Source organism: Henckelia pumila, chromosome 3 (assembly GCF_033568475.1).
Source record: "Henckelia pumila isolate YLH828 chromosome 3, ASM3356847v2, whole genome shotgun sequence".
Classification (NCBI taxonomy): Eukaryota; Viridiplantae; Streptophyta; class Magnoliopsida; order Lamiales; family Gesneriaceae; genus Henckelia; species Henckelia pumila.
In genome coordinates this window covers 193299420-193319746 of record NC_133122.1, presented here as the reverse complement: position 1 = coordinate 193319746, position 20327 = coordinate 193299420, and the positions used below count along the sequence as shown (strand labels likewise).

The following is a 20327-nucleotide window of genomic DNA, read 5'->3' as shown; positions in this document are numbered from 1 at the left end:
AAGTAATAAAGAAAACATCGAAATATAAGAAATATTAATGATTTAATATTTTTAACGAATTCGGTGACTAAAAGTACTAGTAAAAAAACCGATTTATGCATACAAGAAAATCTATGTCTATACATATAAAAACTGTATTTGGTATGACAAGATGACACCATGTTTTTTTTTCCTATTTTACCCCTTCTTTAACTCTTTTCTCACAGTCATAAAATCCTTGCACACGGGTTGGCAAAAGGAAAAATAAATTTTGCGCAACTTTCAACCTTTTAATTCCTTCCCACATCTCTATGTTTCATTCTCTCTCCCACGTCTTTATAACTACTTTTTCCCACAAAGTAGAAAAAAATTGAATCGTCCAATTCTTAAAGCCAAAATGTCAAGCAAAGATCGTAAGTCTCTTTTCCAATGCATGCAACGGTGTGTTGCAACTATTTTTATGTTTTATTTTCCATATCTCAGTCGGATTTTTATTCTTCATTATAGTAATTTTTTTATTTCATATCATCTATCTATTTTTTTTTCTACAATTGATGTGATAGATGAGACTCATGCTTTTCAGAATTTACAAATATCAATACCTATGGAGGTTCCACGGCGATTTTGTTCGTGGGCTTAGTGGCCAGGACCCGAATGTCTCGGAATAAGTCCTAAACCATTTATAATTCACCTTTTTGTATTTCAATAATTTAATTTTTTAGTATAATATTTTTTTCTTCTATATATATCCGATTCTATGTACTTGGATTTGTAGAAGATTATTAGAATGAATTTTTGTGATTTGTTATTAGATATTCAAAATTCTTTATCATGTTCTTATCAAGTTTTTATGGATTGTTTTAAGAAAAATATATTGTTTTTAACGTCTTCAGTTTTCTTTATCATGTTCTTATCGTAGTTTTTTTAATTTTTAGTTATTATATGGTCAAATTTGATTTGAAAGTAAATAGTTTGGAGGTAGATTTATCGTTTTTGTTACGGAAATATTACTTAGAATGGGATGCACTATTTAATAACCATGTCAAACACAACAAGAAATATAAAAAAATCATTTAAAAAGTCTTTCAATTTCGGAGATTGCAATTTTTTAAAATAGAATACAATATTATAATTAATAATATGAAAGATTGAGTACGAATGCAAATAGAGCATTATTAATAGAAATTTTTATTCATTTGCAATATTACCACATTTATTAGGTTCAAATTTGATTCATTAAATATACTAGTGACGCAGCACACGCGTTCCATGTGCAACATAATATATAAATATATATATATAATTCTTTTTAAAGGTGGTTGAGTTTTTTTTAGTGTGAAATTTCTGTATAACTTTAAAACAGAGAAGGGCAAATAGGAAAGAAATTTTGGTATGTTCATGTCACACCAAAAATTAATTTTTATAATGCTCTCAACCTTTATATGATAGTGTATATATATATATAAATAAATATATATAATGCTTAAACAAAATATATATATAAGCACTTGGCTTCACACTCAAGTGCTTACAACGATAGCACAACACACTTGGCTTTACACTCAAGTGCTTACAATGATATCACAACACACTTGACTTCACACTCAAGTGCTTACAACAATAGCACAATCAACTCACAAACTATTTTTTTACAAACACTCTCAAATACTTGAATATATCACACACACACTTTGATAGAGAGAAGATTGCTTGCAAAGTAGAGAAGAGATGAGTTGGGATATTTCCAAATGACCTTGGAAGGCCTATATTTATAGTTTACAAAGATTTGAATCTAATTTTGGTGCATGGAGCGTGTGTTGAGAAGTCAAGGAGTGACAAAAAGTGTTCGGTGCCGCTGCCTACTTTTTCCCAGCACTGAGCGGATTTTGTTGAAAAATCATATATCACAATATAACCGTTGGATTGATATGAAATTTAAAACGAAGCTTTAAAACATCTGGATCTTCATTTGGAACGGTGGAGATATGATTGGAACTCATAAATCATGCCCAGTATTTTTCGGAAGTTGCTTCATCATGTTTTCGAACTTGTTCTGTGCAACAAATTTGAAAAATTCATATCTCCTAATCCATCCGTTGGATTAACCTGAAATGTGGACAGAAGCTTTAGAACATCATTAGCTTGTATCTGATTGGTGAAGATTGAATTTGGATTTCTCAATTCCCAGTTATTTTCTGAAGTCGAATCTTCATGGTTTCGTTCCTTGAAAAAGTGGGTATTGTGCAGAATATATGAAAAAATTCATATCTCTCATTCTAGCAGTTGGATTGCTCTCAAATTTGGACAGTACATGTAAAACTTCTTTATCTAGATTATGATCGGTGGAGATCCGATTTGGAGGCATAGAACATTTCCAGTAATTTCCGGAAGTTGCTGCTCCATACTTTGGCTTCTTCTTGTCTTTTTCTAAATATCTCTTAACAATGTTCCATGACATCCACATAACATTGTGTTCATTATATGAGCAAATTGAGACTTCATAAATACATTGATAGCTTCAAAATAACTTCCAATAATTTATTTGTCAATAAATATAATCTGCAAAATCTCACTTTAAATGGTTAGTAACAATTAACCGAGTTTTGTAATCATCAAAACATAATATTATGAGACTTGTTAATGCATTAAAAACATTAATCTCATCACACGAGATTTGTATGTGTTTAAGGCGTAACAATCTTCCCCTTTTTGATGATCACAAAACTTGGTTAAATAGGAGAAATAAATGTACAATATTAAATAAAAAATTTAAATTTGCACAATATAATTGCATGAATAAAACTCCCCCTAAATTAAACAATTAGCTAAGAAGAGAAATAAAAATTTGTTTATCAAATAACCAATTTTATTCTCCATGCACTTAACCGAACTAACTCTCCCCCTTAGTTAAAGTATTTAACCAAACTAATTCTCCCCCTTTTTGTGATAATAAAAAAAAATGGAAAATAAATGCAAAACAAGAGAATTGAAATATGATTTCTAAAAAGCAACACATAAATTTCAAATAAAATGTGAGCTTTATAATTTTGAATAAATATAATTAATTTATATTATCCAACATTAAATTGCTCGAATTTAATATTAAGCACCCCCTTAATATGACATTAAATTTAAACTTATGTCTACAAGATATTACAACTCAATCATGCCAAGTTCACCACGCAAACAAATAAAAGTATTTTCATCTAGTGGTTTTGTAAAAATATCGGCAATTTGATTTTTAGTGTCAACATATTGAAGTTCAACATCATTTCGTTCGATGTGATCACGAATAAAATGATGACGAATGTCAATATGTTTGGTGCGCGAATGTTGAATCGGATTCTTTGTAAGACATATGGCGCTAGTGTTGTCAAAGAAAATAGGAATTTTTGAAAAAGATACACCATAGTCGAGCAATTGATGCTTCATCCAAAGAATTTGCGCACAACAACTACCGATAGCCATATATTCGGCTTCGGTCGTTGATAACGCAACACAGTTTTGCTTTTTGGAAAATCAAGAAACCAAACAGTTTCCTAAAAAGAAACAAGTTCCACTAGTGCTTTTCCGGTCCACCTTATATCCACCAAAGTCGGCATCGCAGTAAGCTTTTAAATCAAAGAAAGAATTTTTCGAATACCACATGCCGAGATTTGGAGTATTTGAAAGATATTTGAAAATGCGTTTTAAGGCGAACAAATGTGATTCCTTTTGACATGATTGAAATCGTGCACACAAGCAAACACTAAACATAATGTCCGGTCTACTAGAAGTAGCATAAAGTAAGGAGTCAATCATACTACGAAAGAAATATTGATCTACAGATTTACCATTTTCATCCTTGTCGAGTCTGATTGTTGTGTTCATCGGTGTAGATGATGATTTTGTGTTCTCCATCCCAAACTTCTTTAGAATCTCCTTGATGTATTTGCTTTGGTTCACAAAAAAACCATCCTTGCACTGTTTGATTTGCAATCCGAGGAAATAGTTAAGTTCCCCCATCATGCTCATCTCAAAGTGTTCCTGCATAAGCTTGGAGAAATCTTGACAGAGAGTTTCGTTAGTAGAACCAAAAATTATGTCATCAACATAAATTTGCACAATCAATAAATCATCTTTAGCATGTTTGGTAAACAACGTAATATCAATCTTTCCTCTTGAAAAACCATTTGAAAGAAGGAAAATTGATAATTTTTCATACCAAGCTCGAGGAGCTTGTTTCAAACCATACAATGCTTTGTTAAGTCTAAACACATGATCAGACAAAGAAGGATCAACAAAGTCATCAGGTTGTTCAATGTAAACTTCCTATTTTAATTCACCATTAAGAAATGCACTCTTAACATCCATTTGAAATAACTTAAAATTTTTAGAGCAAGCAAAAGCAAGTAGTATGCGAATAGATTCTAGTCTAGCAACATGCGCATAAGTTTTATCATAATCTATGCCTTCTTATTGACTATATTTTTTAGCTACAAGCCTAGCTTTATTTCTAGTGATAGTATCATGCTCATCAAGTTTATTCCTAAACACCCATTTAGTACCAATAATAGATCTATCATGCGGCCTAGGAACAAGACACCAAACATCATTACGCTTAAATTCATTCAACTCATCTTGCATAGCAATAATCCATGCATCATCTAATAAAGCATCATCAATGCACTTAGGTTCAACATGCGAAACAAAATCAAGACGATTGCAAATATTATTAAGTGAAGAGCGAGTGGTTACTCACTTCTAAGGACTTCCAATGATAAGATCCATAGGATGATCTTTGTAAAGAGTCCAATCCTTCAAAAGTGGTGTTTCCTCAACAGAAACATCTATATCATTTAAGCTTGATGAAGTCATCTCTTCTTTAAGTAATTCTACATCATCATTGTTAGTGCGAGAAACTATAGACATAGATTCATCAAATGTAACATGCATTGATTTTTCAACAAGTAAAGTGTGTTTATTAAATACTCTAAAAGCCTTACTCGTAGTAGAATACCCAAGAAAAATACCTTTGTCGGATTTGGCATCAAATTTGCCAAGGTTGTCCTTACCATTATTATGAATGTAGCATTTTGATCCAAAAGCCCGAAAGTATGAAATGTTAGGCTTTCTCCCTCTCCATAATTCATATGGAGTTTTCTTGAGAATTGACCTTATTGATACACGATTGATAATGTAACAGGCAGTGTTCATTGCTTCAGCCCAAAAATATTTTGGTAGAGAATGCTCACATATCATGGTCCTCGCAATCTCCACAAGTGTCCTATTTTTCCTCTCAACGACCCCGTTTTGTTGAGGACTCCTAGGACAAGAAAAATTGTGACCGATGCCTTTCTCGTCACAAAAATTTGTAAAACTCTCATTTTGAAATTCAGTTCCGTGGTCACTATGGATCTGTTTGATTGAAAGATTTTTTTCATTCTCAACACTTTTGACAAAAGTTTTAAAATAATCAAAGGCATCATTTTTGTGGGCTAAAAACAATGTCCACGTGAAACGTGAGAAATCATCCACAATGACAAATGCATAAAGCTTCCCTCCTAGGCTAGCGTTCCTCGAAGGACCACATAGATCTAGGTGAAGAAGTTCAAGGGCATAGAAGTTGATACAAAATTTTTTCTTTTAAAAGATTCTCTTGTATGTTTGCCAAGTTGACACGCATCACAAACTGAATCTGATTTTAAATTGAGTTTTGGCATACCAACAACTAAATCAAGTTTAAAAAGTTTTTCTATGGTACTAGGACCAACATGACATAGTCTTCTATGCCAAAGAATGTTGTCATCAACATTCAAGGATACAAGGCTTTTAATATTTCATAAAGATAAATTATTTAAAGAAACCTTGTATACATTTTCACTTCTATATCCTATGAAATTTATGGATTTGTCAGATGTGAGTGATATAATGCAGTGTTGGGGAGTGAATTTGACTTCATAACCTCTATCACACAATTGACTTATGCTTAATAGGTTATGCTTAAGTCCTTTCACTAGGAGTACATCATCAATCAAGCAGGATTTAGAAATACCTATTGAGCCGATTCCTTCAATAACTCCTTTGTTGTTGTCTCCAAAGGTGACAGTTCCTTTCTCCTTTGGTTTTACTGATTGGAGTAGCTCTTTGTTCCCAGTCATATGTCTAGAACATCCAATGTCTAGATACCATATGCTAGGAAGAATAGTTTTCTTATTTCCCTGCAAGAATTGATTTTGGTACACTTTAGTTCTTTTGGGTACACAATGTTAGAAAAGAGAGATACAAAATAGACTTCTAAGAGTTCAGTCTCTCATAGCAACATCATCGCCACTTTCCAAGAGTGCTCCCAGTAGTAGGTAGGGCTATGGCCTCTTTAAAAACCTATTTCCTTGGACAGAGCAGCGTTCATCAGGAAGACCAGTCGCAAGTCAAGGCAGTTTAAACCGGTCTATGATGAACTCCTTTAGATCATGATCTCATAATGCCGACTAATGAGTTGTTAAGTACTCTTAGACCTCCATTTCATATAATTCTTTTGATTATATTGAAATCTTAAAGATCTACATTTATATCTAGCATGACCAATTTTACAACAATAAGAGCATGTGGGAGGTAATCTCATTTTTTCCTTAGCAATTAGGCTAGTAAAGTCTATCGATTTCTTACCATACCCTATTTCACCCTTATCAAAACTACATTTCTGCATGCTTAGTAGATTATTCAATTTATTACTACTAATATTGAATTTATCAAATGATTTTTCTAAGTGAGCTATGTCAACATTTAATCTTAGGTTTTCATGCTCCTTAGTTTCTAATTCAAGTTTGAGGTTTCTATTTTTCTTTCTAAGTGATTTAGCCATATCAAACATATGTTTATATGCATGTAGTAATTCATCATAGGAAGGTACCTCATCATCTTCGTCGGAGACGATGTCATCACTCTTAGCCATGAGGCATATGTTAGCTTCCTCCTCGTCATTGTCACTGTCGCTCCAAGTGGCTATGAGTGCTTTCTTCTTGCCTTTGTCAGATTTTTTCTTGAGAGGGCACTCATTTGCATAATGCCCTTGTTGTTGACAGTTGTAGCATGTCACTTCCTTGTCCGTCTTCTTGTCCTTCTTGAAGTTGTTTCCTCGCATAAATCTTTTGGATTTTCTTGCGAAGAGTGCCATATCATTATCATCTTCTTCTTCTTTGGATTGGCTAGATAAGGCAATCCCTTTTGCCTTGATATCTTCTTTCTTTATTTTCTTTCTTGTAGACAATTCCAACTCATGGGTTTTTAGGGTTCCATGGAGTTGATCAAGATCATAGGATGCAGTTTCGCCTTTGTTGGATTCAATGATGGCAGTCCTTTTGGTATCCCACTCATTGGGTAAGGCGCGTAGAGCTCTCCTCCACACTTGCTTGGTTGGATATTGTTCACCAAGTTGGGCTAGCTCATTGATGATTTGAGAAAGCCTTCGAAACATGGTATCAACATCCTCATTAGCCTCCATCTCAAATGTCTCGTATTTGAGTTGAAGTAGATCTATCTTTGTCTTCTTGACTTGATTTGTCCCTTCGTGACATATCTCCAATTTGTCCCAAATCTCTTTTGAGGATGAGCACATTGAGATCCGATTATACTCGTTCATATCTAAGTAACAATGAAGAATATTCATAGCTTTAGCATTTTGAGATATCAATTTCATATCCTCCTTTGAAAAGTCGTCCATTCCCTTAGGAATTTTGACTCCCTCAACCTCTTTCGTAGGTATGTAGGGACCTTTCACAATTACTTTCCAAATGTCATAATCTATGGACTGGATATATAGGGACATTCGATTTTTCCAATATCCATAGTTTATGCCGTTGAAAAGAGGAGGACGATTGGTAGATTGCCCTTGAGCATAATCGCTAGCTAGATTTTCCATAGAGCCTTTTTGAAAATATTTTGTAAAAAGGTGGCTCTGATACCACTTGTTAGAACCTAATGGGGGGATTTAGGTTCTATTGGAAACTTTAGCAATTTAAAGCGATTATGATAGTACGTAAGCGGAAGACTTAAAGCAATCAAATGTAAGTGCAGTAAATAAATGCGTAATGTAAATAAAGCAGTAAAAGGGATAAGAGATGTTTATGGAAGTTCGACGATAAATCATCTACGTCTCCCCTTCTTGGTTAAGATTGATTAACCAAGGATCCACTAGCACTTCAACGTCTTGGCCTTGATGGCTCCAAGGATATCCATACAACTCAACACGATCACCGCACCGATACAACTCGAACACTTGGCCTTAAGGGCTCCAAGGATAGCCTCAACACAACACACTTTGCTTCACACTCAAGTACTTACAACGATAGCACAACACACTTGGCTTCATACTCAAGTGCTTACAACAATAGCACAACACACTTGGCTTCACACTCAAGTGCTTACAACAATAGCACAACCAAATCACAAACTATTTTTTTACAAACACTCTCAAATACTTGAATATATCACACACACACTTTGATAGAGAGAATATTGCTTGCAAAGTAGAGAAGAGATGAGTTGGGATATCTCCAAATGACCTTTTAAGGCCTTTATTTATAGTAGGAAAGATTTGAATCTAATTTTGGTGCATGGAGCGTGTGTTGAGAAGTCAAGGAGTGACAAAGTGTTCGGCGCCGCTGCCTACTTTTTCCCAGCACTGAGCGGATTTTGTGGAAAAATCATATATCACAATTTGGATTGATCTGAAATTTAAACCGGAGCTTGAAAACATCTGGATCTTCATTCGGAACGGTGGAGATATGATTGGAACTCATAAATCATGCCCAGTATTTTTTGGAAGTCTCTTCATCATGTTTTCGAACTTGTTCTGTGCAACAAATTTGAAAAATTCATATATCCCAATACATCAGTTGGATTGACCTGAAATTTGGACAGAAGCTTTAGAACATCATTAGCTTGTATCTGATTGGTGGAGATTGGATTTGGATTTCTCAATCATTCACAGTTATTTTCTGAAGTCAAATCTTCATGGTTTCGTTCCTTGAAGAAGTGGGTACTATACAGAATATATGAAAAAAATCATATCTCTCAATCTAGCCGTTGGATTGCTCTCAAATTTGGACAATACATGTAAAACTTCTTTATTTAGATTATGATTGGTGGAGATCCGATTTGGTGTCATAGAAAATTTCCAGTAATTTCTGGAAGTTGCTGCTTCATACTTTGACTTCTTCTTGTCTTTTTCTAAATATCTCTTAACAATGTTCCATGACATCCACATAACATTGTGTTATGAGCAAATCAAGACTTCATAAATACATTGATAGCTTCAAAATAACTTCCAATAATTTATTTGTCAATAAATCTAATCTGCAAAATCTCACTTTAAATGGTTAGTAGCAATTAACCGAGTTTTGTAATCATCAAAACATAATATTATGAGACTTGTTAATGCATTAAAAACATTAATCTCATCACATGAGATTTGTATGCATTTAAGGCGTAACAGAGTGTAAATATCAACTCCATATATATATATATATATATATATATATATATATATATATATATATATATATATATATATATATATGTTAGGATCGGTTGAAAGTCTAGAGGGAGGTGAATATACTTTCAAATATTTTAGGAGAATATATTGAACTTGATCGGTTTAATAAACGAGTTCGAGGATAATCTTAGTGTCGAATGCAGTTTGGCAAACAAATATGTGCGAAAATATGTCAAACTGCAGATTTGAAAGCACTGAGTAAATATCAGTTTAAGGTGTGTGGTAAGTGGTGAGTAAACTGAAACTGACACACGTAGTTGTTTATGGATGTTCGGATATTTCAACAACTCCTACGTCACCCCTTCTTCCACCTCGGAAGGATATCACTAGAAGACTTTGATTTATACAAGTAATTATCACAAACCCAATCCAGTTTTGGACTTAGACACTGACTAAACAAGAACTCCTAGCATAACACTTTAGTTTCAGTCCTAGACTGATAGTACAAAGAAAATAATACAACTCGAAATTCTTTAGCACAAAGATTGATCCTTCAATGATCTGTATACTGCTTTGAATGTTTGTGCTTCGAGTTCCTTGATCAAATCTTGAGCGTAATAAAATTTTTGTGTTCTTGCAAAAATGGCAGAGTTTTTGGAACTTCTATATTTCTGATGTTGATCAAGATCTCTATTTATACCCTTTGGATTACCAACGATCATAAATTCGAATTGTCCTTCTGATAAGATTTGAATTATTTCCGTTTAGTATAGCGACACTACCTTCTGCAGAGATGTCAGAGTACGGATGATCTTATCCAAAAATGGCATGGTAGTAAACTGTTGTGGACAAACTGATGTAATCAGTTTGGCAAGGGTAAACTGATGGATTTCAGTTTCGTGAGATAAACTGCTTTGCATCCCTTTAGCCATTTTGAGTGCGCTTGCTGATACTTTAGTGATTAATTTTAGAGTTTCAGTTTATGTAACGCCTAGAATTTCCTCTTACATAAACCGTACGCATAATTAGGATAATTAATATTTTAAATAAAATAATATAATAAATAAAGTTAAAGGTTTAAACGACTTTCATTTATTATGATTATGTGTTTTAAATTTAATTAGGATTTTTATGAGCCTAGGATAATATTTAAGATTTATTTTATTGAAAATTTCAGTTTTTCATATATAACTATTTTTAAGATTCATTTTTCACCTAATCGGGTCATTATTAGGGCTTTTAGCGTGTTTTTGAATTTGGGCCTAATTTAATTTCGAAAATTACCAAATATATATATATATATATTTATAGTTGGGCTAAAATCCATAATTATTTACTTATCCCATTTTTTGTTTTTGTTTTTTTTTGTTTTGGGCCTAGGATCCATTTTATTTCATTTTTAATCGATAGAAGCCCTCTCGGTCATCTCCTTCACCGATTTTCTCAGAGAAACAAGAACCTTCGTGTCGTCTCTCTCACTCGCACACACCACACGAAAACTTTGTCCAAATTTCAAGATTTTTGCGGATTCTTGATCGCCACGCCACGGGCTTCGTTTCCATACCCTTATTTATCGATTTAGGCATGTTCAATTTTTTTCCCTCAACCATTTAGATCAATATATCACCTCGCCAGGTCCTGCCGGCGAGGCTCCGGCCAGGAGGGGCCGGAGCAGGACTTAAGTTAAGGGGCATCAACTTGAACCAGTCGTGGCAAAACAAATAGTCCGTAAATATATATTTAATAGATGTATATGTATATTATGATATAAATATTTTATATATATATAAAAAAAGAAATTAAATATATATTTACGGGCAAAAGTTTAAAGAAAAATTGATACTTTTAATTGTTGGGTAGTAGTAGGTTTTGGATTTATTTGTTTTGAATAGTTTTGCTCGGGACTAGCAAAAGTCTAAGTTTGGGGGTATTTGATAAGTGTATTTTATACACTTAATTTATATATAATTTTAATTGTTAATTATTGGTTTCGAGCAGATTTATGCGGAGTTTTGTTGTTTTTGTGCTTACAGAGAATTATTGATTTTATTTGGAAAAGAATAAAAGAAAGAAAAGAAAATAAAAACGGGAAAAGAAAAGAAGAAAGAAGAGAAGTTAGGAAAGAAACACGAAGAAGAGAAGAGAGTTATTGGGCTTTCTTAATGGGCCTCTTGTTAGCGCTAAATTTTAGCGCTTGAAGAAGTGCTATCGCGCTGCTGCTATGTTTCTGGAAGATTGAAGTCGAACTTAAGGCGCGCCCGCGCCGCAATTTGCGCGCCCGCCCGCTGCTGATTGGAAATTTTATTATTTCGGGCAATTATTTTATTGGGATTTTGAGTGTGCTTTGTGCGACGATATAAAAGGATTCTTTGTAAGAAAAAAAGGAGCCGCCACAGACACAAACGAAATATCAGAGAAAAATTTCTGGACTTGATCGTGAATTTTTGGGAAGAAAATCTGGAGCTTTAATTGAAGAACGAAGACTGAGTTCGATCGACCGGACACGACATCGACGACGGATTTGTTTTCTATCTTTTATTTTATTCTGAATATGTCTGTATTTTTGAACATGTTTTGTTTTATTCAGAATTTTATTATGAACTAATTTTTATAGTCTAGAGGTCGGATGAAACCTGGTGTAAACACTTTCATGAATTTTTGATTTTATTGAATTGAATTTCTTCTTGATTAATTATTTTTTATAGAATTGATTGTCTTTTCAATTATCTGATCAATAATTGATTTGTTATATTTATTTGAAATCTGACACTCGGAAGAGGAGATTTTGAATAGGACCAATAGAAAATACACTGTTAATTATTTATACAGCTCGGGAGAGTATTTTTCTGCAAAATTCTGAGATTTTGATTTTCTAGATAAAGTTTAGACTATTTTAATTACAAGTATTAAATATTTTCATTTAATCTCTATGGGATCGATACTTGATTTTATCAATATATTAAAACTTGACACTCGTACGCTTGCGAGCAATTTTCACAACAGCTCGTGACTCTATTTTTACTGCAGTCAAGGCCTTGGTCAATTGTGAGGTAGACTGATGTTCTTCTCTAGTCTGCAACTCGAATTCATAGGCTTTTAAATATGCAAATAGGTCATGCAACTCTAATTTATTCAAGTCCTTCGATTCTCTCATGGCCATTGTCTTTACATCTCATTCTTTAGGAAGACCTCGAATTACCTTGAGAATAACTTCTCTGTTGGGATATGATTTTCCCAATCCATTAAGCTCAATAACAATGTTGCTTACTCTCTCATCAAATTATGTCATTGATTCACCTGGTTTCATCTTGATGTTGTCAAATTTTTGAGTGGCGACAGACAGTTTGTTTTCTTTCATCTGTTCATTTCCTTCACATAGTTGAATCAACTTCTCCCAAATTTCTTTCCCGGTTTTTCATGTCTTGATTTTGCTAAAGGTGTTCTTTTCAAGCATTTTATACAAGATATCTTTAGCCACATTATCAAGATTTTTTGCCTTCTTTTTGTCTTCAACAGTCCATTCGATTCTTGATTTCTCAATGTACTGTGGACCACCTCCAGAAAGAGCTATAGCAGTATTGATCTTGGTGATCGCAAGAGGTCCATCAGTGATGACAAACCACATGTCATCGTCTAGTGCTGATAGGTGTGCTTGCATACGAATATTCCAGTCATCAAAGTCTTCTTTTGAGAACATAGGAATTTTGCTGAATGAAGTCATTTCGGTTCAGTGCTTTAAGAGTAAGATAATAACATCTCTGATACCACTTGTTAGGATCGGTTGAAAGTCTAGAGGGAGGGTGAATATACTTTCAAACAGTTTAGTAGAAAATATTGAACTCGATCAGTTTAATGAATGAGTTCGAGTCTTATCTTAGTGTCAGATGCAGTTTAGCAAACAAAATATGTGTGAAAATATGTCAAGCTGCAGATTTAAAACAATGAGTGAATATCAGTTTAGGGTGTGTGGTAATGGTGAGTAAACTAAAAATGACACAAGTAGTTGTTTATGGATGTTCGGAGATTTCAAATACTCCTACGTCACCCCTTCTTCCATCTCGAAAAGATATCACTAGAAGACTTTGATTTATACAAGTAATTTGCACAAACCCAATCCAGTTTAGGACTTAGACACTGCCTAAACAAGAACTCCTAGTATAACACTTTAGTTTCAGTCCTAGACTGATAGTATAATCGAAAGAATACAGCTCGAAATCCTTAGCACAAAGATTGACCCTTCAATGATCTGTATAATGCTTTGAATGTTTGTTCTTCGAGTTTCTTGATCAAATCATGAGCGTAATAAGCTTTTTGTATTCTTGCAAGAATGGCAGAGTTTTTGAAACGTCATTCTGTTTCTGATGTTGATCAAGATCTCTATTTATACCCTTTGGATTGCCAACGGTCATAAGTTCAAATTGTCCTTCAGATAAGATTTGAATTATTCCCATTGGATTTGTCACTATCATCAACGATTTCTAGAGCCGACATTCCCTTATTATCGCGGTACTACCTTTTGCAGGGATGTCAGAGTACGGATGATCTTATCCGAAAATGACACGGTGGTAAACTGTTGTGAACAAACTGATGCAATCAGTTTGGAAAGGGTAACTAATGGATTCAGTTTAGCGAGGTAAACTACTTTGCATCCCTTTAGCCATTAGAGTGCGGTCGTTGATAGCGACTTTATCAGTTTAGTGATTCAGTTTAGCAACGTAAACTGTATCCCTAGGCCATAGTGACATCATCATTTTTGAATATCACTTTAGCCCTTTTGTAGGTGCTCAATTATTTTGGCTTTCTTTTGTAAATACCAAAACTAAATTTTCCAACAGTATATTTCCGTAATTTGTAAAAAAAAAAAAAAAACTATGCAACATCACTAATTATTAATCAGTCCGTGATTATTAAATACTATAAAATCTAAAAAATAACAAAATATGAAATATTTCAGATCTTAATTACGTAACCAAATCATAATATTCATATAATTAAACATTCCATAATATTTGCGTATATATATATATAATTAAAATTACATAACAATATTTACATTATTCCCTAATTTTAGCATTTTTTTGATAATATTTGATTTTTAAAAAAATTTAAAAATCATAAATAAACATTTAAAATAAAATCCAACCTAAGATTTGGAAATAAAAATTTCATAACAAAAATGAAAAAAAATTGTTTTAAAAAATCTCACCTTTTCAAATTATTAAATTAATTATTTTATATTTGGAATATTTTGATTAATGATGATTTTAAAAAAATTTAAATTTCAAACTTAATCACAATATTACGTAATTAAAAATTGCATAATTTGCATTTTTAATATTGTATTAAAAAAATACAAAATCACTAACTTTTCAGGCCCTTCTTAAATACAACAAAATCTAAAAATTAAAAAAATATATAGAATAACATAGTTTTAACAAAAATATAAAGCATTTTATATCTTGATTGCGAAATTAAATCACAATATTCATATAATTACACACACACACACATAAAACCCTAAAAAAGAAATAAAAAATTCCATAATTAAACCGCAATATTCATGTAATTAAAAATTCCATAATATTTTCATCTATTTATATACATAATATATGTACATGTAAAACTGCACATGATTATTTCCATTATTTTTTGATTTCAGCATTCCCTTACTATTATTTATTTACTTTTCAAAATATTTAAAAATTATGAATAAAATATTATATATATATATATATATATACAGATTTGATATTATGAGCACCCATGATGTGCACTTTTGTGTGCACCGCTGACGTGACATCCTCTACATCCAATAGGTGAATGCCACATCAGCAGGTGCACACATAAGTGCACATGATAGGTGCTCACCATATCAAAACTATATATATATATATAAGAGTTTTTCTTTTCATTTTTAGTAAGATCCCGCCAAAATTTGTTTCTAAAAACAAAAATTTTGTGAACAAAATCGGAAAATAAATTGTTTTAAAAAAGTATATTTTTCAAATTATTAATTCAATTACTTCATATTTGACATATTTGGATTACAGAGGAATATTTACAAAACATTTCATTTTTAAATTTAATCACAATATTCATGTAATTAAATTCCATAATATTTGCAACTATTTATATACATATATAATCATTTAGAATTACACAGGAATATTTAAAATATTTCATGATTTCGACATTTCATTTATAATATTTGATTTCAAAAATATTTAAAATTCATCAATTAAGATTTAAAAAAAATCCAACATAAGATTTTGATACCCCGTGAAATTATTTTGACCCGAACCCATTCATTATGGGTTGGCCCAATTTTGGGATTATTATTATATATCAGGTCCAGCCCAGTTTTCTACCTGTTAGGGTATGACAAGACCTGGGCTGTTGATTAATGGGCCGACCCGAGCTGGAGCCCAATGGGCTTGTATGTTTTCTAGTTCTAGTGGGACTCGAACACATTGGAGATAAGCTTGACCATTGCACAGATATGAATGAGTTAAGGATAAATTCAAGGGCGGACCAATGAGTGAAGAGTCCTATTCCATGACATGTTATAATTCGACTAGGTAACTTACTCTATTCTCCTATAAATACAGGTATTGTTATGGTTGTGTTCATTCATTACTTACTTTTACTTTCACGCACTCATATCTCTCAGTTTTCACATTAATCATATCATCTGCCTTCAAGACACTGACTTAGGCATCAGAGGGGTCACGCCGAAAACACCTTCGGCGCCCCTTGACCTAGTTGTTGCCTGTGCAGAACTCGGTGGTACCCGACCCGACTTGCTCCATAGAAGATTTGGAGGATCCATTCTACCAGACCGAACCCGAGGTAAAATTCCGACATCATCAATTGGCGCCGTCTGTGGGAAATTGAAGTAAAAGAGTTTCGATGGCTAATCAAAATGGGGATCTCCCAAATTTAGAGGAATTAATAGCTCAAGCTGTTCAGAGAGCTTTGGCGGAAAGGGCTGAGGTCAATCCCCCGCACCCCGATCATAATGCCCATCGCGAGGAGATCAAAAACTTGAAGGAAGAAATGGAGCAGCTAAGGAAGAAGCAGGCCGGGTACCTAGCTACCACAACGAGGAACATTCCTTTCACTTAGGAGATATTGGACGCCGACCTCCCCAAGCAATTCAAATTGCCTCATGTCGGGGAGTATGATGGCAAAGGGGATCCTGAAGACCATTTAGCACGTTTCGAGAATGCAGCTCTATTGCATAAATATTCTGATCAGATCATGTAACGCCCCAAAATTATCTTAATGGACTTTATTTGAGATAATCAGAGATTTTAGAAGTCGAGGGCCGATTTGATTTTGATCAGGGACTAAAATGCAATTTTTGGAATTTTCAGGGACTAAAATGCAAAAATTGAATTTGTTATAATATCTAAGGATTGACTAAGTCCTTTATTCTTTCCTTGTCTTCCTCATCACCCTCTCAACCGAGTTCCCTCCATTGAAGACGCTCAAAGTGAGCTCCAAGCTTTGTGATTTCGATTCTAGCTCAATCCGTCCGATAGAATTGATTTTTGACTGGATATTTGCGATCACAGCGACGAGTGCTCCGTTTAGAAGTAAGTTTATCTTATTTCTGAGATGTTTGAATTTTTGGATGTCTTTAGAATTGATTTATATTCGGAGAGGATGATTATGAGATAGCTGTGATAGTATATCTAAGACGGTTCGAAGAAATAACGACGATTGGAATTGATATGATTTTTGTTGTTATTTTCGAAAATTGGAGTTTTGTGATGTGTTGGGTTTGTGATGGAATTGATGTTTGAGGATTGGAATGAATATATTGAGTTGTTGAATTGCTGTCTGCGTTTCCGGTTTGATCAGTTTATAGCCGTTATGCCGTCAGTTTGAGTTTTGGATATCGTTTCTATGTTTTGAACGTATCGAGTTTGATTGAGCTTTTAGATGTCGATATTGATCCTTTTGACTACTTCTGATAGATTAAAGTGAAGTCGACAGAGTTGCGAGGTAGCAGCTTTGGTCAGTTTAGAAGATTGAAGTCGGTACAGTATCGATTTTCTTATTTATCGATTGAAGAAGTTTAATTGAGTTTCGAATGGAATTGTTTGGATATTGACTATTATCCTTGCTATTTGATTTCAGATTGAAGTACCTTCGAAGCGAATAAGGTAAAAGACGACTTAGACTTGAATGGAACGATTAACTCGAATTAGACTTGATTCGAGTGTTCCGAAGAAATTCACATACTTGCATGATTGAATGCTTAATTGAAATCATATTTGAATGTTTATTTGAATGCATGAGATTATATATGCATTTATATTTATGAAATCATGTTTGAATGATTATTGAGTTGATAAATGAAAGCATGATTGAATGTTAATATGAAATGATGATTGAAATGATATTAGAATGCATGAGATGACATATGCATTCATATTGAGCCTTGATTCATTTCAATTTGATTAGACGATCTGGAGATTATAGTTGAGTGGCCTTGGTAGGCGAATTACTACAAGTGTCGATTAACTCTCTATAACGCTCTGGAGTCTAGAGGATTAAAATATGCCTCGTCCACCTCGAGAGGGGAGTTCGGTGTGATTGTTGGATATTTTAACCTCGGGATCCCAAACCGAAGAAAGAAAGAAAGAAAGAAGAATTCCCTTTGATTATCTTAGTCTGATAATCCAGAAGTTTTAAAGACATGCATATCATTTTAATTCAGTAATTGGATGAATTACTTTTGATCTTGATGTGATAGTTATTTGGAAGTGATACATGTCATGTTATGATGTGTTTATTTGATATGTATGATAGTCTCTTTTACTGGGAATATTATTCTCACCGGATTATCCGGCTGTTGTCTTTGTTAGTATGTGTACTTGGCAACATGTGGGGCAGGATTGAGTCAGAGACGACAGGGATAGAACGAGATTGAAGATTAGAAGTGAGACTTCGAGTTAGAATTGGAAATGCATGCCAATCTAGTTTATGTTTTGAAATCATATTAGAATTCGAATGTATCGTTTATGATTTGAAGTATGGAATATTAGAATCGAATGAATGATGAGTATTGAAGTTTGTATGTTGATTGCATATTGTTGAATACAGAATTGAGCATGCTAGATTGTTATTGGATTGAGTTGGAAAAAGATTTTTGAAAGAAGGAAAAACCAAATTTTTTTGGGCAGACAGTCTTGCTCGATCGGTAGACTTTTACTGATCGAGCGAGCACCCATTTCAGTGAGGCAGAAACTTTTTGTTTTTGTTCTCGCTCGATCCGTAGGATCTTGCGGATCGAGCGAGCATATCCCGAGCTGAGGCAGAAACTTTTTGTTTTTGTTCTCGCTCGATCCGCAGGATCTTGCGGATCGAGCGAGCACTGTTCCTTTTTTTAAAAAAAAATTATTTGTCTTTTATTTAATCACTTATCTTTTGGATCGTGTATGTTTAGCGATGAGATTAGCACTTGATTAGATGATTAGAATCGGGGTCTCACAGATCAGGTGTAGGGCTTTCCTGACTACGCTCATAGGACCAGCCCAACAATGGTTCAATATGCTACGCCCTGGGGAGATCAAGGAATTCAAGGATTTTAGCACATCCTTTTTGCACCACTTTGCTAGCAGCAAAAAGCATCCCACCACTACTTTCAGCGTTTTTGAAATCAAGCAACGGGAACATGAAAATCTAAGAGCTTATATCCGCAGGTTTAGTGCCTTGGCTCTCGAGGTACCCATGGAGACGCCAAACCTGCTCATCAGTGCCTTCATGCAAGGGCTGGATACAAAAGATTTTCTTAAATCTCTAATAAAGAGGCCGCCAGAAACGTATGAAGAATTACTTTCCCGAGCAGAAAAATATGTCAACATGGAAGAAATACAGGTTTTGCGAGCAGTTGTGAAGAGGGAACGACCAAAAAGTCCAAAGAACAATAGGGTTCCAAGCAATAATTCAGGGATGGGACAGGCATTCCGACCTGCATTGTTGGGAGAATTCACCCCTTTCAATCCTTTACGCATGAGTAAAGTCCGAGCTCTACAAATTTGTGATGATCGGAAACTCACACAAAGGCCTCATTGGACAGAAAAGGGACCCCGAAACAGGGAATCAGATAAATATTGTCACTTTCATAATGAGTACGGGCATGCTACAGAAGACTGCCGACAATTAGATCAGGAGATTGAGAGGATAATACAACAACATTCTGAAATAAAAAATATATTGATCCGACAAGAGGGGTACCGCCCGAACAGGAGGTAACGAGGAAGATCAAGACAGAGAGCCAGGACTGCTCCTCCTCAGGAGGATTTCAATCGCCAAAATCAGGACCAGCTCAGGGATGACCGAGCTCATCAAAGACCGGCTCCACCTGCTCGAGGAATTATCAATATGATTTCAGGAGGCCCTACTGATGGAGATTCCAATCGAGCTAGGAAAAATAGCAGCCGAAAATTAATAAATATGGAGATCGACAATCAAACTGTTAACACTGGCCCGACCCTCTCTTTTGGGCCGGAATATTTAAAAGGGGTTGCTAACAACATAATGATGCACTGGTAATAAGAGCCATGGTCGCGAATTACGATGTGGCCCGGATATTTGTGGATTCAGGCAGTTCTGTCAATGTTCTATTCCAAGAAGATATCAATCAAATGGACCTGGGACAGTAAAAAATAGAGCCCGTCATCACGTCACTCTTTGGTTTCACGGGTCATGCAATCCGGCCTGTGGAGCTAGTATATCTACCCCTAACTCTTGGGAAAGGCAACGGTCGCAAGACCAGGATTGTGACTTTTATTATAGTAGACGCTCCGTCTGCCTATAACGCCATACTGGGTAGACCTGCCATGACCACTTTCATGGCCGT

General features: G+C 34.2%; 1 protein-coding gene across 1 annotated transcript; it reads left to right on the top strand.

Moving 5' to 3' along the window:
* The first annotated feature begins 16363 nt into the window (after nt 1-16363).
* Nucleotides 16364-19720, top strand: LOC140890260 (uncharacterized). The gene is made up of 2 exons (XM_073298020.1): nt 16364-16539; nt 18964-19720. Exons 1-2 carry the CDS (start codon nt 16364-16366, stop codon nt 19718-19720), a joined length of 933 nt encoding a protein of 310 aa, XP_073154121.1.
* The last annotated feature ends 607 nt before the right edge of the window (nt 19721-20327 follow it).